The sequence below is a fragment of the Octopus sinensis genome, linkage group LG29 (genome assembly GCF_006345805.1).
Source record: "Octopus sinensis linkage group LG29, ASM634580v1, whole genome shotgun sequence".
NCBI lineage: Eukaryota > Metazoa > Mollusca > Cephalopoda > Octopoda > Octopodidae > Octopus > Octopus sinensis.
This window is the reverse complement of record NC_043025.1, coordinates 14,013,598-14,031,325: the sequence shown is the minus strand read 5'-3', so window position 1 is coordinate 14,031,325 and position 17,728 is coordinate 14,013,598. Positions and strand designations below refer to the sequence as shown.

Sequence of the window (17,728 nt, the reverse complement as noted above, 5' to 3'; positions counted from 1 at the left end):
CCTGGGAGAAGGCCACTCCAATGTGAAAACCTGAAGCTGTCTTAATCTACTGAGGGTCTGTGGTCAAACCTCTGTATGTCCAAGGTACGACTTCAAACTTCAACTGGCAGTTGGGGAATTTCAGAGTTTGAAGAAGGTGGAACCATCTCTTAGCTAATATTGTTCTCAGGTCTACTCTGACCGCGAGAAGCAGCACATGACAGGGTCTCAGCTATGCATTAACCCTTTCATTACTGTATTTATTTTGAGATGCTCTGTGTTTCTTTCAATTATTTTAAATATAACAATGAATTTAGTAAAATAACTTTGTTATCATTAAGCTAATATTTAAATTCAAAACTAATGAAAACAAGACATTTGTACTACAGAGCCGGTTTTGGCTGGGTTGGTAATGAAAGGGTTAATTAGCAGGTTTTGGAAGAAACTCCCAGTACAAACTCTTCACTGCTTTGTGAGTGCCTTGGGAAAGAAAAAGGCTGAGAGAGTCAAACTCGGCAGCAAATTAAGGAATGGAGTCCCTTAGGTGATCAACTGCCCTTTTTGGCACCCTTCCAGCAACTCAAGGGTAGATGGAGCTCTCCAGCCCTATAAGACAATCGACTTAGGAGAAGGCCGCTCCAATGTAAAACCTGCAGCTGTCTTAACACAGTGAACGACTATGATCAGAACACCAGGTCTAAAGAGGGGGACCAGACAGCGGAGACTGACCCTCACTTTTAAAATTACTAAGCGCAGGCGGGAGGAAAAAGCCCTGCAGTGTCAAGGATCGGTTTGTATAGCCACCAGAGGGCGCATACATCTGTTACACATGATCTTCAGACACAAACAAACTGCTGTTATCGTTTTGGTAAGTACGAGGGACAAACTGCAAACATGCTTTGGGTCTTGTTCGAACCGCAATGAATGAATCAGATGACACTCCACTTTACCTTATTTGGCCAAGCCGTGACATTTCAGAATGCAAAATGAGAAACCAAAGGACACAGAGTGACCCCTGTGGGAGGGGAGAAAAAAAAAGGAAAAAGGCCAAATACTCACCACTTGCTCAATACTGTCCCAATCGAGTGGTTTGTCGGGGTCTGTGGCATGAATACTGTAGTCTCCAGAGTCTTTCACAACAAACTGGCAACTAAATTGGAAGAAGAAGAGACAACCATTAGGATGGCACCTATTTACAGCTAGGTGGACTGTGTACAGCTGAAGACTAATTCGAGATGGTACCTATTTACGGCTGGGTGGACTGTGTACAGCAGAAGACTGTGATTCGAGATGGTACCTATTTACGGCTAGGTGGACTGTGTACAGCAGAAGACTGTGATTCAAGATGGTACCTATTTACGGCTAGGTGGACTGTGTACAGCAGAAGACTGTGATTCAAGATGGTACCTATTTACGGCTAGGTGGACTGTGTACAGCTGAAGACTGTAATTCGAGATGGTACCTATTTACAGCTAGGTGGACTGTGTACAGCAGAAGACTAATTCGAGATGGTACCTATTTACAGCTAGGTGGACTGTGTACAGCAGAAGACTGTGATTCAAGATGGTACCTATTTATGGCTAGGTGGACTGTGTACAGCAGAAGACTGTAATTCGAGATGGTACCTATTTACGGCTAGGTGGACTGTGTACAGCAGAAGACTGTGATTCAAGATGGTACCTATTTACGGCTAGGTGGACTGTGTACAGCAGAAGACTGTGATTCAAGATGGTACCTATTTACGGCTAGGTGGACTGTGTACAGCAGAAGACTGTAATTCAAGATGGTACCTATTTACAGTCAGGTGGAAAATAAACTGAGTTCCAAAAATCACATTAATGGGTTGATAAATAAAAAAAGTCAAAGTTGTCTAAATTGATGACTAATTTAATAATTTAATTGAAACTACACTCATGGAGTGGTTGGCGTTAGGAAGGGCATTCAGCTGTAGAAACACTGCCAGATAAGACCGGAGCCTGGTGCAGCTTTCTGGCTTCCCAGATCCCCGGTCGAACCGTCCAACCCATGCTGGCATGGAGAACGGACGTTGAACGATGATGAAACACAGTTCCAACCACATGGTTCCGGGTTCAGTCTCTGCTACTGACCACAGAGCCATTCCCACGCCTTTGTAAAATAAATGAAGAACAAACCAAAGTATTCGGAAAGGAGGCAGAAGCGGTAATGGCCGTGGATGGTACTTACTTTGCGGCGAGCTGGCAGAAACGTTAGCACGCCGGGCGAAATGCTTAGCGGTATTTCGTCTGCCGTTACGTTGTGAGTTCAAATTCCACCAAGGTCGACTTTGCCTTCCATCCTTTCGGGGTCGATTATATAAGTACCAGTTACGCACTGGGGTCAATGTAATCGACTTAATACCTATGTCTGTCCTTGTTTGTCCCCTCTGTGTTTAGCCCCTTGTGGGTAGTAAAGAAATAGGTATTTTGTCTGCCGTTACGTTGTGAGTTCAAATTCCGCCGAGGTCGACTTTGCCTTTCGGGGTCGATTAAATAAGTACCAGTTACGCACTGGGGGTCGATGTTATCGACTTAATACCTATGTCTGTCCTTGTTTGTCCCCTCTGTGTTTAGCCCCTTGTGGGTAATAAAGAAATAGGTATTTCGTCTGCCGTTACGTTGTGAGTTCAAATTCCGCCGAGGTCAACTTCGCCTTTCATCCTTTCGGGGTCGATAAATGAAGTACCAGTTACGCACTGGGGTCGATGTAATCGACTTAATACCTATGTCTGTCCTTGTTTGTCCCCTCTGTGTTTAGTCCCTTGTGGGCAATAAAGAAATAGGTACTTACTTTGCTTGCAAATACTGCTGCTTGTTGAAGATCGATGCCATGTATCTTGGTCTGCGGAGAACATGGTGGTGGTGGTGGTGGTGGTGAACGACAGACCGGGTACGTCGGGTACCGTAGTCAAAGTTGATCATGTGACTGATGTCATTCTCGTTCAGGATAGAGTCATATTCAGCCTCTAATTGCTCTGCTACCTGCAAATGGAGACACACGGACAGACAGATTACAGGTGGGGTAAACACACACACACACATGCACGTATATATCTTTTACTCGTTTCAGTCATTCGACTGCGGCCTTAAAGGGATTTAGTCAAAGAAATCAACACAAGGACTTATTCTTTGTAAACCTAGTATTTATTCTATCAGTCTCTTTTGCTGAACTGCTAAGTTACATAGATATAAACACACTAACATCAGTTGTCAAGTGATGGTGGTGAGGGAAAACAGATACAAAGACACATACATACATACATATATATATATATACACGATGGGCTTCTACTATAGCCCCGTGCTGACCAAAGCCTTGTGAATGGATTTGGTAGATGGAAACTGAAAGAAGCCCGTCGTGTGTGTCGAAACGTAAAGTAGATGAAACCATGGCGACTGAAGAAGGATTTTTTTTCCTTGTGTTATTTGTCCTGTACTCTATTTTTTTGTTGTTTAAGAAAAATGTCCAGTTCCTTGGGTTTGTGTTTATGTTTTCGTTTCTCATTGTGTTCGACGTTTTTTTGGTGTCCTGTACCCATATGTGCATGTATATATACATGTAGAGGTAGGTACGTACATATATGTATGCATATATGCATATGTTTTATTTATTAATATATATACACACACACACACACAAGTGGTGGTGGTGGTGATGAAGAAAACTTGTCCAGAGGGATGGAAATTCCAGCAGGGTTAGAGAGAGGGGAAGAAGGACTAACAAAGACACACAGACGGACTCACCTCATTCCTCGGCTTGTCATTGAAATTACCCCTAATCCGTGGTCTCTTGTCACTGGCCGACCGGGTTCTTTGAGGTAAAGGTTTCTTATAGGGGTTAACATCTTGGTATGGACGTGATCCATTCTCTTTCTTCTTGTTATTGCGTTGAAATCGGACAGGGTCTGCAACAGAAAACATTAATAATATTACAGTTATTATCATTATTGTTATTATTATTGAGTGAGAGAGCAGTGCATGCCATCAAAGTGACACTGGGGTACAAATATACGAAGCCCAGTATACCCGTCTGATAAGGGTACACCAGGCACATGCATCACAACCAAGTGTGCGACATGGTTATCTCATATCAAGATAAACAGCACATGAATTCTCTTCTGAGGCTGCAAATGATCCCCCATACTGGAGGCAAATACTGTGGAAGGGAATGAAGGGAGCAGAAGAAAAACAAGAACTCAGCATCAAAGAAAAGCGCACTTGATGGAAGGTAAACCCAGTGGCACTGGCAGAGGGCTCCTTCAAATGCAGTCATTGTTAGCTTGACTGCCAATCCCATGTGGGCCTATACAGCTACGACAGACACTGCACCGCCATCAGTAGCTGACATGATTTCTTTGGGTGCAGATCCAGGGCCTCTCAAGACCAACGGATGTCTACGAGTATATATATGTGTGTATATATCTTTACATATAAAGCTGCAGTTGTGTGTGTGTGTGTATGGCAGGTTTGGTATAAGGCGGCAGAAACGTTAGTATGCTGGGTGAAATGCTTAGTGGTATTTCGTCTGCTGTTACGTTCTGAGTTCAAATTCCACCGAGGTCGACTTTTCCTTTCATCCTTTCGGAGTCAATGTAATCGACTGAATCCGTTTGATGGTTTTCTCTGTGTTTAGCCCCTTGTGGGTAGAAAAGAAATAGGTTTGGTAAAGGCAGCGCTGCAGCATGGCCGCAGTTAAATGACTGAAACAAGTAAAAGAGTATGCCATGTTTTTGTCTTGACCTTGTGTAGTACTCGCAAACCATTGAAGGAATAACCTCATCACCAGAATTGTATGAGAAACAGGTCTCGTTAAGGGGAAATATTACCTTACTTGCAAACAGGTGTGGGTTGGTGATGGGAAGAGCATCTGGCCAGAGGAAATATCTGCCTCAACAAATTCTGTCCGACCCAGACATGCATGGAAAGTAGGACATTGATAATGATAATGAGTCAATGGCATTGATAATTCATATCCGAGCATATCTTTGTCGTAAATGCAAAAGACAGTCGTATTAAAAGAATATATAAAGAAAACTGGTATGATAACCCGATTTCATTCGGGTCTACTTGGGCCACATTTTAAAGATGAGAAAAAAAAAAAAAAAAAAACGAAAATTTTATTAAAAATTGGCCGTTGCCAGTGCTGCTCCAACTGGCCTTGTGCCAGTGGCACGTAAAAAGCACCATCCGATTGTGGCCGTTTGCCAGCCTCGCCTGGCTCCCGTGCCAGTGGCACATAAAAAACACCATCCAATCGTGGCCATTTGCCACCTCGTCTGGCACCTGTGCAGGTGGCACGTAAAAAGCACCCACTACACTCACGGAGTGGTTGGCGTTAGGAAGGGCATCCAGCCGTAGAAACATTGCCAGATCAGACTGAAGCCTGGTGCAGCCTTCTGGCTTCCCAGACCCCAGTTGAACCGTCCAACCCATGCTAGCATGGAAAGCGGACGCTAAACGATGATGAAGATGAAAATGAGGACAAAAAGCACTCGTTTTTTCCACAATAAAAAATCATTTCCTAGCCGGAAATTTGCGACAAATGTATGTTTATTAAGCACAACAGCCTGCAGTGTATGCCGCTGGGCATTAAAAGCCAATTGCACAAACCTAGAGAAGCTCTGTGCCCCCTTGAATTGATAAAAAATCACTCTTTTTGCCATAGCAACCACATCTTTATAGCTTGCAAATTTTACCCATCACAGGTCTCATCCTCACCATGCATTTAGTATCCCTGCCAATTTTCAGCTCGATCCTAGCCTCGGTTTCGACGGCATTAACCGTCAAACCAAAATGTGCATACAATTTTCATTCAAGGACTGTTTTATAGATATAGAAATAAGAAAAGTTTGACAGACAGACATAGGCGCAGGAGTGGTTGTGTGGTAAGTAGCTTGCTTACCAACCACATGGTTCTGGGTTCAGTCCCACTGCGTGGCATCTTGGGCAAGTGTCTTCTGCTATAGCCCCAGGCCGACCAATGCCTTGTGAGTGGATTTGGTAGACGGAAACTGAAAGAAGCCTGTCGTATATATGTGTTTGTCCCCCTAGCATTGCTTGACAACCGATGCTGGTGTGTTTACGTCCCCGTCACTTAGCGGTTCGGCAAAAAGAGACCGATAGAATAAGTACTAATGGCAGTGCTCCAGCATGGCCGCAGTCAAATGACTGAAACAAGTAAAAGAGTAAAGAGAGAGATATATACACACACATACAAACTCTACCAAAAAATGTAGACACACTTCAAGAAAGGACAAACCTGTAGAACTATTTTAATTCCCTGTGATTGCAATTTGATAAAACACCGAAAACAGTATTTATAGAGGTAATTATACAAGTTAAATATTTATACAGATTTTTCCATTCCTGATGTGCATAGACATTGCTTTGGCAGACTGTGTGTGTGTAGAGAGAGAGAGAGGGGCAGAGGTAATTAGGCAGATAAACGAATTAAATACAACAGCTTGGGTTATAAAAAAAAACGTGTGTATGTGTAAAAAGAAGGAAGGCAAAGGCTGAAAACAATAACTATTTAAGTATATTAATAGATCCAACTTCCAGAGTACAAACGACAGAGAATAATTAAAGGAGAGGAAGTAAAGAATTAAAAGTCCATTACAGCCTGCATATTGTGATGAAATACATCTACCAACATTATGATGGATCTGAGCTCCCAGAAACAGCTGTCGGGTCTAAAACACCTTACTTCCTCTGCTTTTATTTTCTGGCATTATTTGTACTCTGTATAACTTACATCTTATAATATAATTCTCATATATGGAGAAAATAATTCAGGAAAAAATATTTGCAAAGATATTATTGACCTATTATCATGTAGTGTAACAAATTAAAAATGATAATACACACACAGACGTATATAACCAGCCAGGATCCCTGGTCTGGTGGTACGTAAAAAGCACTATCCAACTTGTGGCCGATGCCAGCGCCGCCTCGACTGGCTTCCGTGCCGGTGGCACATAAAATACACCAATCCGACCGTGGCTGTTGCAGCCTCACCTGGCACCTGTGCGGGTGGTAAGTAAAAAGCACCCACTACACTCACAGAGTGGTTGGCGTTAGGAAGGGCATACAGCTGTAGAAACATTGCCAGATCAGACTGGAGCCTGGTGCAGCCTTCTGGCTTCCCAGATCCCCGGTCGAACCGTCCAACCCATGCTAGCATGGAAAACGGACGTTAAACGATGATGATGATGATATATATATTAGTTGGAATTTACAAAAACAAAAGACAAACACAGGTGTATTAGATTAGTTTAAAGCGGACGTTAAACGATGATGATGCAAATACATATATATAAATACACACACAAAAAGACTCATCTACGAAATCCACTCACAGTATTTGACCGGCCTGGGGCTATAATAGAAAACAATTGCCAAAGGTGCCACACAGTAGGAGTGAACCCAGAACCATGTGATTGGGAAGCAAGTTTCTTACCTACACAACTGTGCCAGTCTAAAGCTAACCAGACCGAAACTTCGAAGTCACTATCAAAACTACGATTCGTCACAGGATTATGTCTGTGACTGGGTTTGCATAACGCAGGAGTCCTCACCAAGTTCTTACTCGGGGACCCTCATAGCCATTCGATGCTTAATTATATTTTTTGTAATTAAGAAATATTGTTCAAATAGGCGCAGGAGTGTCTGTGTGGTAAGTAGCTTGCTAACCAACCACATGGTTCTGGGTTCAGTCCCACTGCGTGGCATCTTGGGCAAGTGTCTTCTGCTATAGCCCAGGGCCGACCAAAGCCTTATAAGTGGATTTGGTAGACGGAAACTGAAAGAAGCCTGTCGTATATATGTATATATATATATGTATGTGTCTGTGTGTGTGTGTTTGTCCCCCTAGCATTGCTTGACAACCAATGCTGGTGTGTTTACGTCCCCGTCACTTAGCGGTTCGGCAAAAATAGACCGATAGAATAAGTACTGGGCTTACAAAAGAATAAGTCCCGGGGTCGATTTGCTCGACTAAAAGGCGGTGCTCCAGCATGACCGCAGTCAAATGACTGAAACAAGCAAAAGAGAGTAAATGTTTTGTATGGTGTAGAAGTATAACCGATTTTATTGCTCGGAAATTTTAACAACAGAATCTCGTAAGCACCCCTAAAGGGTTGTATGAACCGTCAGGAATCACATGGGGGCCCCGTTTGCGAAACACTACTATACTGTATATGGTGTATATCTAACGTGCATGAATATATACAAATATATGTAGGGGACACGTGCGTGTGTATATATGTACGTATGCGTCTGGCAGAAAGGTGAGCACGCCGGGCGAAATGCGTAGCCGTATTTCGTCTGCCGCTACGTTCCGAGTTCAAATTCCGCCGAGGTTGACTTTGCCTTTCATCCTTTCGGGGTCGATAAATTAAGTACCAGTTACGCACTGGGGTTGATGTAATCGACTTAATCCCTTTGTCTGTCCTTGTTTGTCCCCTCTATGTTTAGCCCCTTGTGGGTAGTAAAGAAATATATATACATATATTATGATATGTAGAAAAATACAAACTGAGACAAGAACGCATAAAAACTTAGAAGACGGTACAACAAACACAGACAGGACATTCGAAGCCCTCAGTCTTCAGTCAAGAACCGGATCATCGTAGTAATTTCGATATATATTAAAAATGGGGAAGGCCGATTTATGAGATTACTTTAGGTTTCCAGTACATAAAAGGTTTTGGGGTCTAACGATACACCTTCAAGCTAAACCCGAGATAATCCCATAAACCGACCTTCCCTATTTTTCATATACACTGCTCTACATCTTAGAGTGTGCTTCTTTCGGATTTATGATTTTTACAGACAATATTATACATGTGGTAAGCAGCTTGCTCACCAACCATATGGTTCCGGGTTCAGTCCCACTGCGTGGCATCTTGGGCAAGTGTCTTCTACTATAGCCCCGGGCCGACCAATGCCTTGTGAGTGGATTTGGTAGACGGAAACTGAAAGAAGCCTGTCGTATATATATATATGTGTGTCTGTGTTTGTACCCCTAGCATTGCTTGACAACCGATGCTGGTGTGTTTATGTCCCCGTCACTTAGCGGTTCGGCAAAAGACACCGATAGAATAAGTACTGGGCTTAAAAAAGAATAAGTCCCGGGGGTCGAGGTGCTCGATTAAAGGCGGTGCTCCAGCATGGCCGCAGTCAAATGACTGAAACAATTAAAAGAGTATATATAAGCAATCTTTCATTTTGAACATCGCCTATATATATATATATATATATATATATATACAGTGGCTTAATGTCAGAGTGATATAATTATCTTAATTGGCAACACGATGCTAGAGCAAGTCACGTACACACACACACACACATCATATACGTATGTATATACATTATACACACATGTGTTTAATGGTGAATGAGTAATTACCAATTATATAGAACATTACTCGAGACAATCGCCATAAAATATATATATATAACATTACATAGTTTAAACGAGCGTTTACATACATACATATATATATACGTATGTATGTATATTCGTTGAAACGCATGGAGTATATACGTATATTGTTTCAAACGCGGTTATACACACCGTATTTGCTAGTTTAAATGCACATATATATTCTTATTGTTCGTTCAAACGCCTCGTGTGTCTCTGAGTATATTTGCTTAGACGTCCGTGCGTGTAAATTGCAATACATACACAAATATATAGACATACATAGGAATTTAAACGCACGTGTGTGCATGTATGTATGTATATATATATATATATAAAACACTCCTGTCCCAACCTGGGACCCTGAAGACTGCTTTTAATGCAAGAAAGTCCCTTAATATTTCATCTATTCAATAAGACACTCAATGCTATATATTCTACATTAATATTATAAAGAATATAAATAAAACATAGAAAAACAGAGTTGGAATTCCTTTGAGTAATATATATGTATATATAAATCCTGAAATCCTTAAAAATGTATCAGCTCGAAGGCTGCGGCCATGCTGGGACAATAATGCAGTGTGTATATATATATATATATAGTATATACACACCTTAAAACGCATGAGAGACTGGAGGTCAGAGAGTTTGGTGCGTTGATATATGTGTGTTTGTGTGTGTGTATATATATATATATATATATATATATACATACAGGATATCGAAGTATGCCTACGTGTGTTAATTTAAACGCACATAGATAGATAGAGATAGATAGATAGACAGACAGACAGATAGATAGGTAGATAGATGGATAGACTGGTAGATAGATAGATAGATAGATAGATAGACAGTTAGATACATAGATAGATAGATAGATAGATACACAGACAGATAGCTAGATAGATAGACAGATAGATATATAGATACATAAATAGATAGATAGATAGATAGATACACAGACAGATAGCTAGATAGATAGACAGATAGATATATATATATATAGATAGATAGATAGATAGATAGATAGAAAGATAGATAGATAGAAAGATAGATAGAAAGATAGATAGAAAGATAGACAGATAGAAAGATATATATATAGATAGACAGATAGATAGATATATAGATAGATAGATACATAGATAGATAGATACATGGATAGATAGATAGATAGATAGATAGATACACAGACAGATAGCTAGATAGATAGATAGACAGATAAATAGATAGACAGATAAATAGATAGATAGAGATATACTGGTAGATAGATAGATAGTGTGTGTATATATATTATACTTTTAGAGATCTAGTTATGGTTTATAAAGATATCTGTTATGTTTTGGTTTAAGTCCATCACTGTTTGAGTTGCATAACAGAGGTCTCACCTCTAATTTATATTCCATATATATATACATACAGACACACACACACACAGAGATTAATATCTGAGGCTATCCCACCAAATGTAGAAGAGAGAGACCAGCTGGGTGTTGGCCTATTTGGACATTTAAACTTTACAGAAAAAAACTTGTGCAAACTTGACTACATACATGTCATCATATATATATATATATATATATTTATACACACAACTGGTTCTTAGCAGAATATTGAGAAAAACATTGAGTCATGCGTGCGTGCATTTATTTATATTTATAGTATATATACACCCACTCATCTAATCTTTATATACCTATGGAAATATATATAGGTGTATATTTTCACATGACATACACTATATAATATATATATACCTATGTAAATATATATGCGTATATATTTTCACATGACACACACACACATATATATACATACACTCACTGGCGATATATATATATACACACACACACACTCATCTAATCTTTATATACCTATGTAAATATATTATATACGTATATATTTTCACACGACATACATTATATACACACACATATATATATATATATATATGCGTATATATTTTCATGATACACACACACATATATATACATACACTCACTGGTGATATACATATACACACACAAACGATATGTGTATAATACCAAGGAAGATACCTGGACACGGTCGTTCAAACTGCTAGAAAAAGCAGCCAAATCTACTTAGATGACATCTTTTAAATAAAATACACATCTGTCCTATATACACACAAAACAAATACACATATATACATTTTTATATATACACATACAAATCTATATATGTGTGGGACACGGCCTAAGATGAAACCACAGCCAAACCAAATATGGAGCATTTAAGTGGAGGCTTGGGCCGCTAGAAACAGCAGCTAAATCTGCCTAAAACACTGCACAATATTGTTCTGTAAAAAATACAAGAGTGAGGACAGCTGGGATAATGTAGACATCATTTTAAAAAGACATGGAGGTCACGGTTGGATTGCCTTCGGTCATAAAGTCAGTATTTCTCTGGAAGGTAGTCAAACGGCGTCTTCGTGGTGGTAACTCGGCGTGCTAGAAATAGCAACACTACTAAGTTATATTGTACAAGTGTAGAAGAGTATGTGTATATATATATATATATATATATATATGTGCAGCTGAAGGTTGCCCTACATTTTAAGAACTGATGCAATATTTGCATTGTTCAGTTAAATGGAGTCGCCTGAAACGATCGTACTGCATTACCTCTGGATGATATCCTTGTTGCTTATTTTGTATTATATGGAGAATACCATCCTAAATTCTGGTGCCTTAAGTACCATATTCAACTGAACCTATATATATATTGACAGTAATCGTTCAGACACATAAAGATGGTCATATCTGGAACGCCTCTGATATTGTCTGTTTAATACTTTTGTTATTATTTTGCTGAGAGGTTAACAACAACAACTATTTCTCACACACAATCTGTCCTCTCTCTCTCTCACACACACTAATAATTTCACTCTTATATAAATATATATATATATATATATATATATATATATATATATATATATATATATATATATACACACATATGTATATACACAAACACACACATAGAGATAAATATAGTTACACAAGCAGCCACATACATATACATACATACACATATATATATATAAACCGACACATCCACACCTCTATAAATACAGACTGCTAGACACATTCACAGACCCACAAATAGTCATAACTACGCAGTCAAACAATCACACACACATACTGACAACAAAAAACAAGACACCACACACACACTCATACATCATACACAGACCTACATTCATACAAAGATTCACACACAGACACACAATACAAACACATTTAGACAAGAAGAAACTCCCCCGCACACACTCATATGGAAACGACCACACATACAGCTATACACACATACAGACCTACAATCACACATATACACAATCATACAGACCTCTACAATCACACACACATACAGACCTATATTCACACATACAGCTACACAGACCTACAATCACAACCATACAGCAACACACACACACACACACCTACATTCACACATACAGCAACACACACACACACAGACCTACATTCACACATATACAGAGCTACACAACCATACAGACCCCTACAATCACACATACAGCAACACACACACACACATATACACAGCAACAGACCTCTACAATCACACACACATACAGACCTATATTCACACATACAGCTACACAGACCTACAATCACAACCATACAGCAACACACACACATACAGACCTACACACACAGCTACACAACCATAGACCTCTACAATCACACACACACAGACCTATACTCACACATACAAACAGCTATACGCACACACAGCAAACACATACATTGGCACACACCAACACACACACATACAGACCTACAATCACACACACACACAGACCTACAATCACACATATACACAGCTACACAACCATACAGACCTCTACAGTCACACAGCAAACACACACAACAAACAGTCCCACTCACACTCAGTCCCACACTCACACTCAGCGAAAAAACAATGCTGCACTCACCTGATTTCCTTTCTCCGGGGTTAGTCTTTACTGGAACCGGAGAATTTCGGTTGACTATTTTCTTGTCCATAGTTCTTCCCTCTTCCAGCATCTATTTCTAAAATGTCCGGAACAGGACAGTCTTGGAGCAGGCAGCCTGGCAACTGGGGCCAGTCACTGCAACCAGGGACACGCACTCCTTCAGCGAGGGTTTTAGCAGCTCTTAATTCTTGTAACAACACCATTTTCTTTTAAAACTCCATCATTGAAACGAACCAAATAAAGAATTTCTGTGTAGAAGACAGACCAGGGAAAGTGTTTTTAAGCGGGGGAAAGTTGTTGCTCTTGTGGTCCCTAAGGACTGGAGAGGGTTGGAAAGTGAGAGAACTAAACTGTATCTTGTGGTCTTAGGACTTGGTAGATATTTTAGGGGTTTGGAAAGAAAGAGTAAGGCTCTGGTGTGAGGAAGGGAAGGATAATGATCCTTCAGGGTCGCCCTTCGATCTGGAGAGATATCTGGGCTATGAGGTTCGGTCTTGAGTGTATATGTGTATATATATATATGTGGGGTTGTGGCTAAGGTCTCAAGATTTTGAAAGTTGTGGTTGTATATATAATGGCACAAGAAGGAAGGATTCCTTCAGGGTCACCAAAGTCCTGAATACAATGGTTTATATGTGTGTGTGGATGTATAAACTATAAGATTTGGTCTAGTGGGTGTATATGTCGTAGATACAGGCCTTCAGTTATTGCAATTAACTGGTTAAATATAATATAGACCCTTTACAATCAGCTGGGTCCCTAATGTGACACTAATATGTGTGTAAGCAGGTCTCCAGTCTGCTATGTGCGTATGTTGGAGTGAAGGGCTTTAGGATTTCCTAAGATGCGCAAAGAATGATGAAAATGTCCTTCGGAGATGTTTGTCTCTTGAATATTATGTATATATATATATATAATAAGGTCTGTATTTGGGGTTTGTTTTTGTGTGTCTGTAGGGGGATAAGGACTTGGGACTCGTTTTCCTCTGGTGGTGCAGATAAGGATGGTCTCCTGATGTTAGCAAAAGGGGCAGAAGATCCTTCAGGGATCGACTACGAAGGGATTACGTATATATATATACGTGTGTGTGTGTGTTATAGTCCAGGTGTAAGGGGGGGGAAAGGTCTTTCAGGTGTTGAGGAAGGACTTTTGTCCTTCCCTGGTAAGCAAAAGCCTCTGCTGTAGGGAACAGAGGCCTCCTCGGGGGTCAGCCGGGGGAAAAGTAAAAAAAATTAAGGGGACTCCAGTAGAAGCGATCGATAGAACGACCGCTGGGGCGGGTCTGGTGTAGTGTGTGGTACCTTTGCGATGTTCACTGACGGGGGGGAGACCAAGCGGTGGCCCCTTGACTCACTCACACTCTCTCCAGACTTCACTTCACAGCGAGGCTGCTGCTGTTGTTACAACACTTCCGGTCACGTGCTTCCTCCTGCCGAACTGCTCGTGCGCAAAGGGAAGTCACTGCGTTACGTTATAAATAACGACGTAAACATTGCCTACCTCCCACCACCACTACCGCTCCCCCCTCTCTTTCTTTCTCATTACTCCCTTTCTTATCTTACACACTTTCTGTCCCTCTCTCTCTCATTACTCCCTTTCTTCTCTTACAGACTTACTGTCCCTCTCTCTCTCCCTCATTACTCCCTTTCTTCTCTTACACACTTTCTGTCCCTCTCTCTCTCATTACTCCCTTTCTTCTCTTACACACTTTCTGTCCCTCTCTCTCTCATTACTCCCTTTCTTCTCTTACACACTTTCTGTCCCTCTCTCTCTCTTTACTCCCTTTCTTCTCTTACACACTTTCTGTCCCTCTCCCTCTCATTACTCCCCTTCTTCTCTTACTCTTTCTCTCTCATTACACCCTTTCTATCTTACTTCCTCTCTCTCATTACACCCTTTCTTTCTTACTGCCTCTCTCTCTCATTACACCATTTCTTTCTTACTCCCTCTCTCTCTCATTACACCCTTTCTATCTTACTCCCTCTCTCGCTCATTACACCCTTTCTTTCTTACTTCCTCTGTCTTCTCTTACACACTTTCTGTCCTTCTCTCTCTTTCTTACACTTTTGTCTGTCTGTCGCTTTCTCTCTCTCTCTCCCTCTCCCTTTCTGTCCCACTTTCTCTCTCACTCTCTCACACTTTCTGTCTCTCCCTCTCCCTTTCTGTCCCACTTTCATACCTTTTGCCTCTCTGTCCCACTTTTTGCTTCGCACTCTTATTTCTCTTTTATTCTATATATATATATATACATATATCCCCCCCGGCGATCTTTCGTCTCTAGTAGACCTTTCCGTCGATTTCCGTAAAAAAAAATTTTTTTTTTTACATATGGGCTTGCGGGAACTTTTGAAGTAATGAGAGCGAAAGAGACTAAGAGAAAGCGATTGTATGACGAGGGAAGTTCTTTTGAAGTTACCGTGCATGTGAAGCATTGATGTGTGTGTGTTTGATGGGGTGTGGGAGACAGACAGTATGTTGTGTAAGTGAAGTGCTTCTGTTAGTGTGTGTGAAGAGACAGAGAGAGTCTATGCACGGTAACTTCAAAAGAACTTCCCTCCTCATAAAATCGCTTTCTCTTAGTCTCTTTCGCTCTCATTGCTTCAAAAGTTCCCGCAAGCCCATATGTAAAAAAAAAAATTTTTTACGGAAATGGACGGAAAGGTCTACTAGAGACGAAAGATCGCCATATCCCCATATCCCCATATATATATATATATATATATATATCTCGCTTCTCACTTTTGTCATTCGGTACTATTATCGAAGACTGGACCCTTACCACTATCATTAATAGGGGGGCGAGCTGGACGAAATGCTCAGCGGTGTTTCACCCGTCGCTACGTTCTGAGTTCAAACTCAGCGCGAGGTTCACTTTTCCTTTCATGCTTTTGGGGGGTCAATAAACTGGGTCAAACACTGGGGGTCGATGCAAAACTAGTAGAAGGGATCGAAAAGCTCTAGCTAGTCGATCCTACAACGACTTTCGCGTATGCAAATGAGTTTTGTTGTAGGTTGGAAGACAACCAATGGGTCTAATTAATGATCAAGACAAGGGTATGGGGGGTTAGTGTAAATAAACAAACCAAAAAAAAGAAAACCCTTCATGGGATGCTGTAATATGCTCTCCTCTCTCGCTCAGACTTTCTTACACACGTGGAATGAACTGTTACCAAAATATTTTCATCTTATCAAATCCATCAATCGATATCAACTTTCCATTCCTTATCATCTTAAGGATATTTATCCCAAACACAGACACAAAAACACATACACATAGGCGTAGGAGTGGCTGTGTGGTAAGTAGCTTGCTAACCAACCACATGGTTCTGGGTTCAGTCCCACTGCGTGGCACCTTGGGCAAGTGTCTTCTGCTATAGCCTCGGGCCGACCAAAGCCTTGTGAGTGGATTTGGTAGACGGAAACTGAAAGAAGTCTGTCGTATATATGTGTATATATATATATATGTTTGTGTGTGTGTTTGTGTTTGTCTCCCTAGCATTGCTTGACAACCGATGCTGGTGTGTTTACGTCCCCGTCACTTAGCGGTTCGGCAAAAGAGACCGATAGAATAAGTACTGGGCTTACCAAGAATAAGTCCCGGGGTCGATTTGCTCGACTAAAGGCGGTGCTCCAGCATGGCCGCAGTCAAATGACTGAAACAAGTAAAAGAGTAATACATATATGGGCTTCTTTCAGTTTCCGTCTACCAAATCCACTCACAAGGTTTTGGTTGGCCCAGGGCTATAGTAGAAGACACTTGCCCAAGGTGCCACGCAGTGGAACTGAACCCCGAACCATGTGGTTGGTAAGCAAGCTACTTGTCTGTGAGTGCGAGTGTGTCTTAGTATTTGTCCCTATCACCGACTGACGACCGGTGTCGGTCTATTTACATCCCCATCCCCGTTTCGGCAAAAAAAAAAAAAACAACTGAATAAGTACCAGGCTTAAAGAGGAAAAAAGAAAATAACTTCCGAGGTCGATTCATCCAAGTAAAATCGCTTCGAGGCGATGATGCCCCAGCATGGACGTAGCCTAGGAGGAGGAAGCACTCCGTCGGTTCCGACGACGAGGGTTCCAGTTGATCCAATCAACGGAACAGCCTGCTCGTGAAATTAACGCGTAAGTGGCTGAGCACTCCACAGACACGTGCACCCTTAACGTAGTTCTCGGGGATATTCAGCGTGACACAGAGAGTGACAAGGCCGGCCCTTTGAAGTACAGGTACAACAGAAACAGGAAGTAAGAGTGAGAGAAAGTTGTGGTGAAAGAGTACAGCAGGGATCACCACCATCCCCTGCCGGA

The 17,728-nt window shown here is 41.1% G+C and overlaps 1 protein-coding gene across 1 annotated transcript in view; it reads right to left on the bottom strand.

The window, feature by feature from the left end:
* LOC115226157 (RING finger protein 10) overlaps positions 1-14,862 on the bottom strand; it is a 34,735-nt gene extending 19,873 nt beyond the window's left edge. Inside the window, exons 1-4 of the mRNA XM_029797156.2 lie at positions 13,406-14,862; positions 3,741-3,901; positions 2,788-2,978; positions 1,039-1,129 (exon numbers count right to left, since the gene is read on the bottom strand). Of these exons, the coding sequence (XP_029653016.1) occupies positions 1,039-1,129; positions 2,788-2,978; positions 3,741-3,901; positions 13,406-13,496 (534 nt within the window). The 5' untranslated portion in view covers positions 13,497-14,862. The remainder of the gene's footprint in view (positions 1-1,038; positions 1,130-2,787; positions 2,979-3,740; positions 3,902-13,405) is intronic.
* Between the last annotated feature and the right edge of the window lie 2,866 nt (positions 14,863-17,728).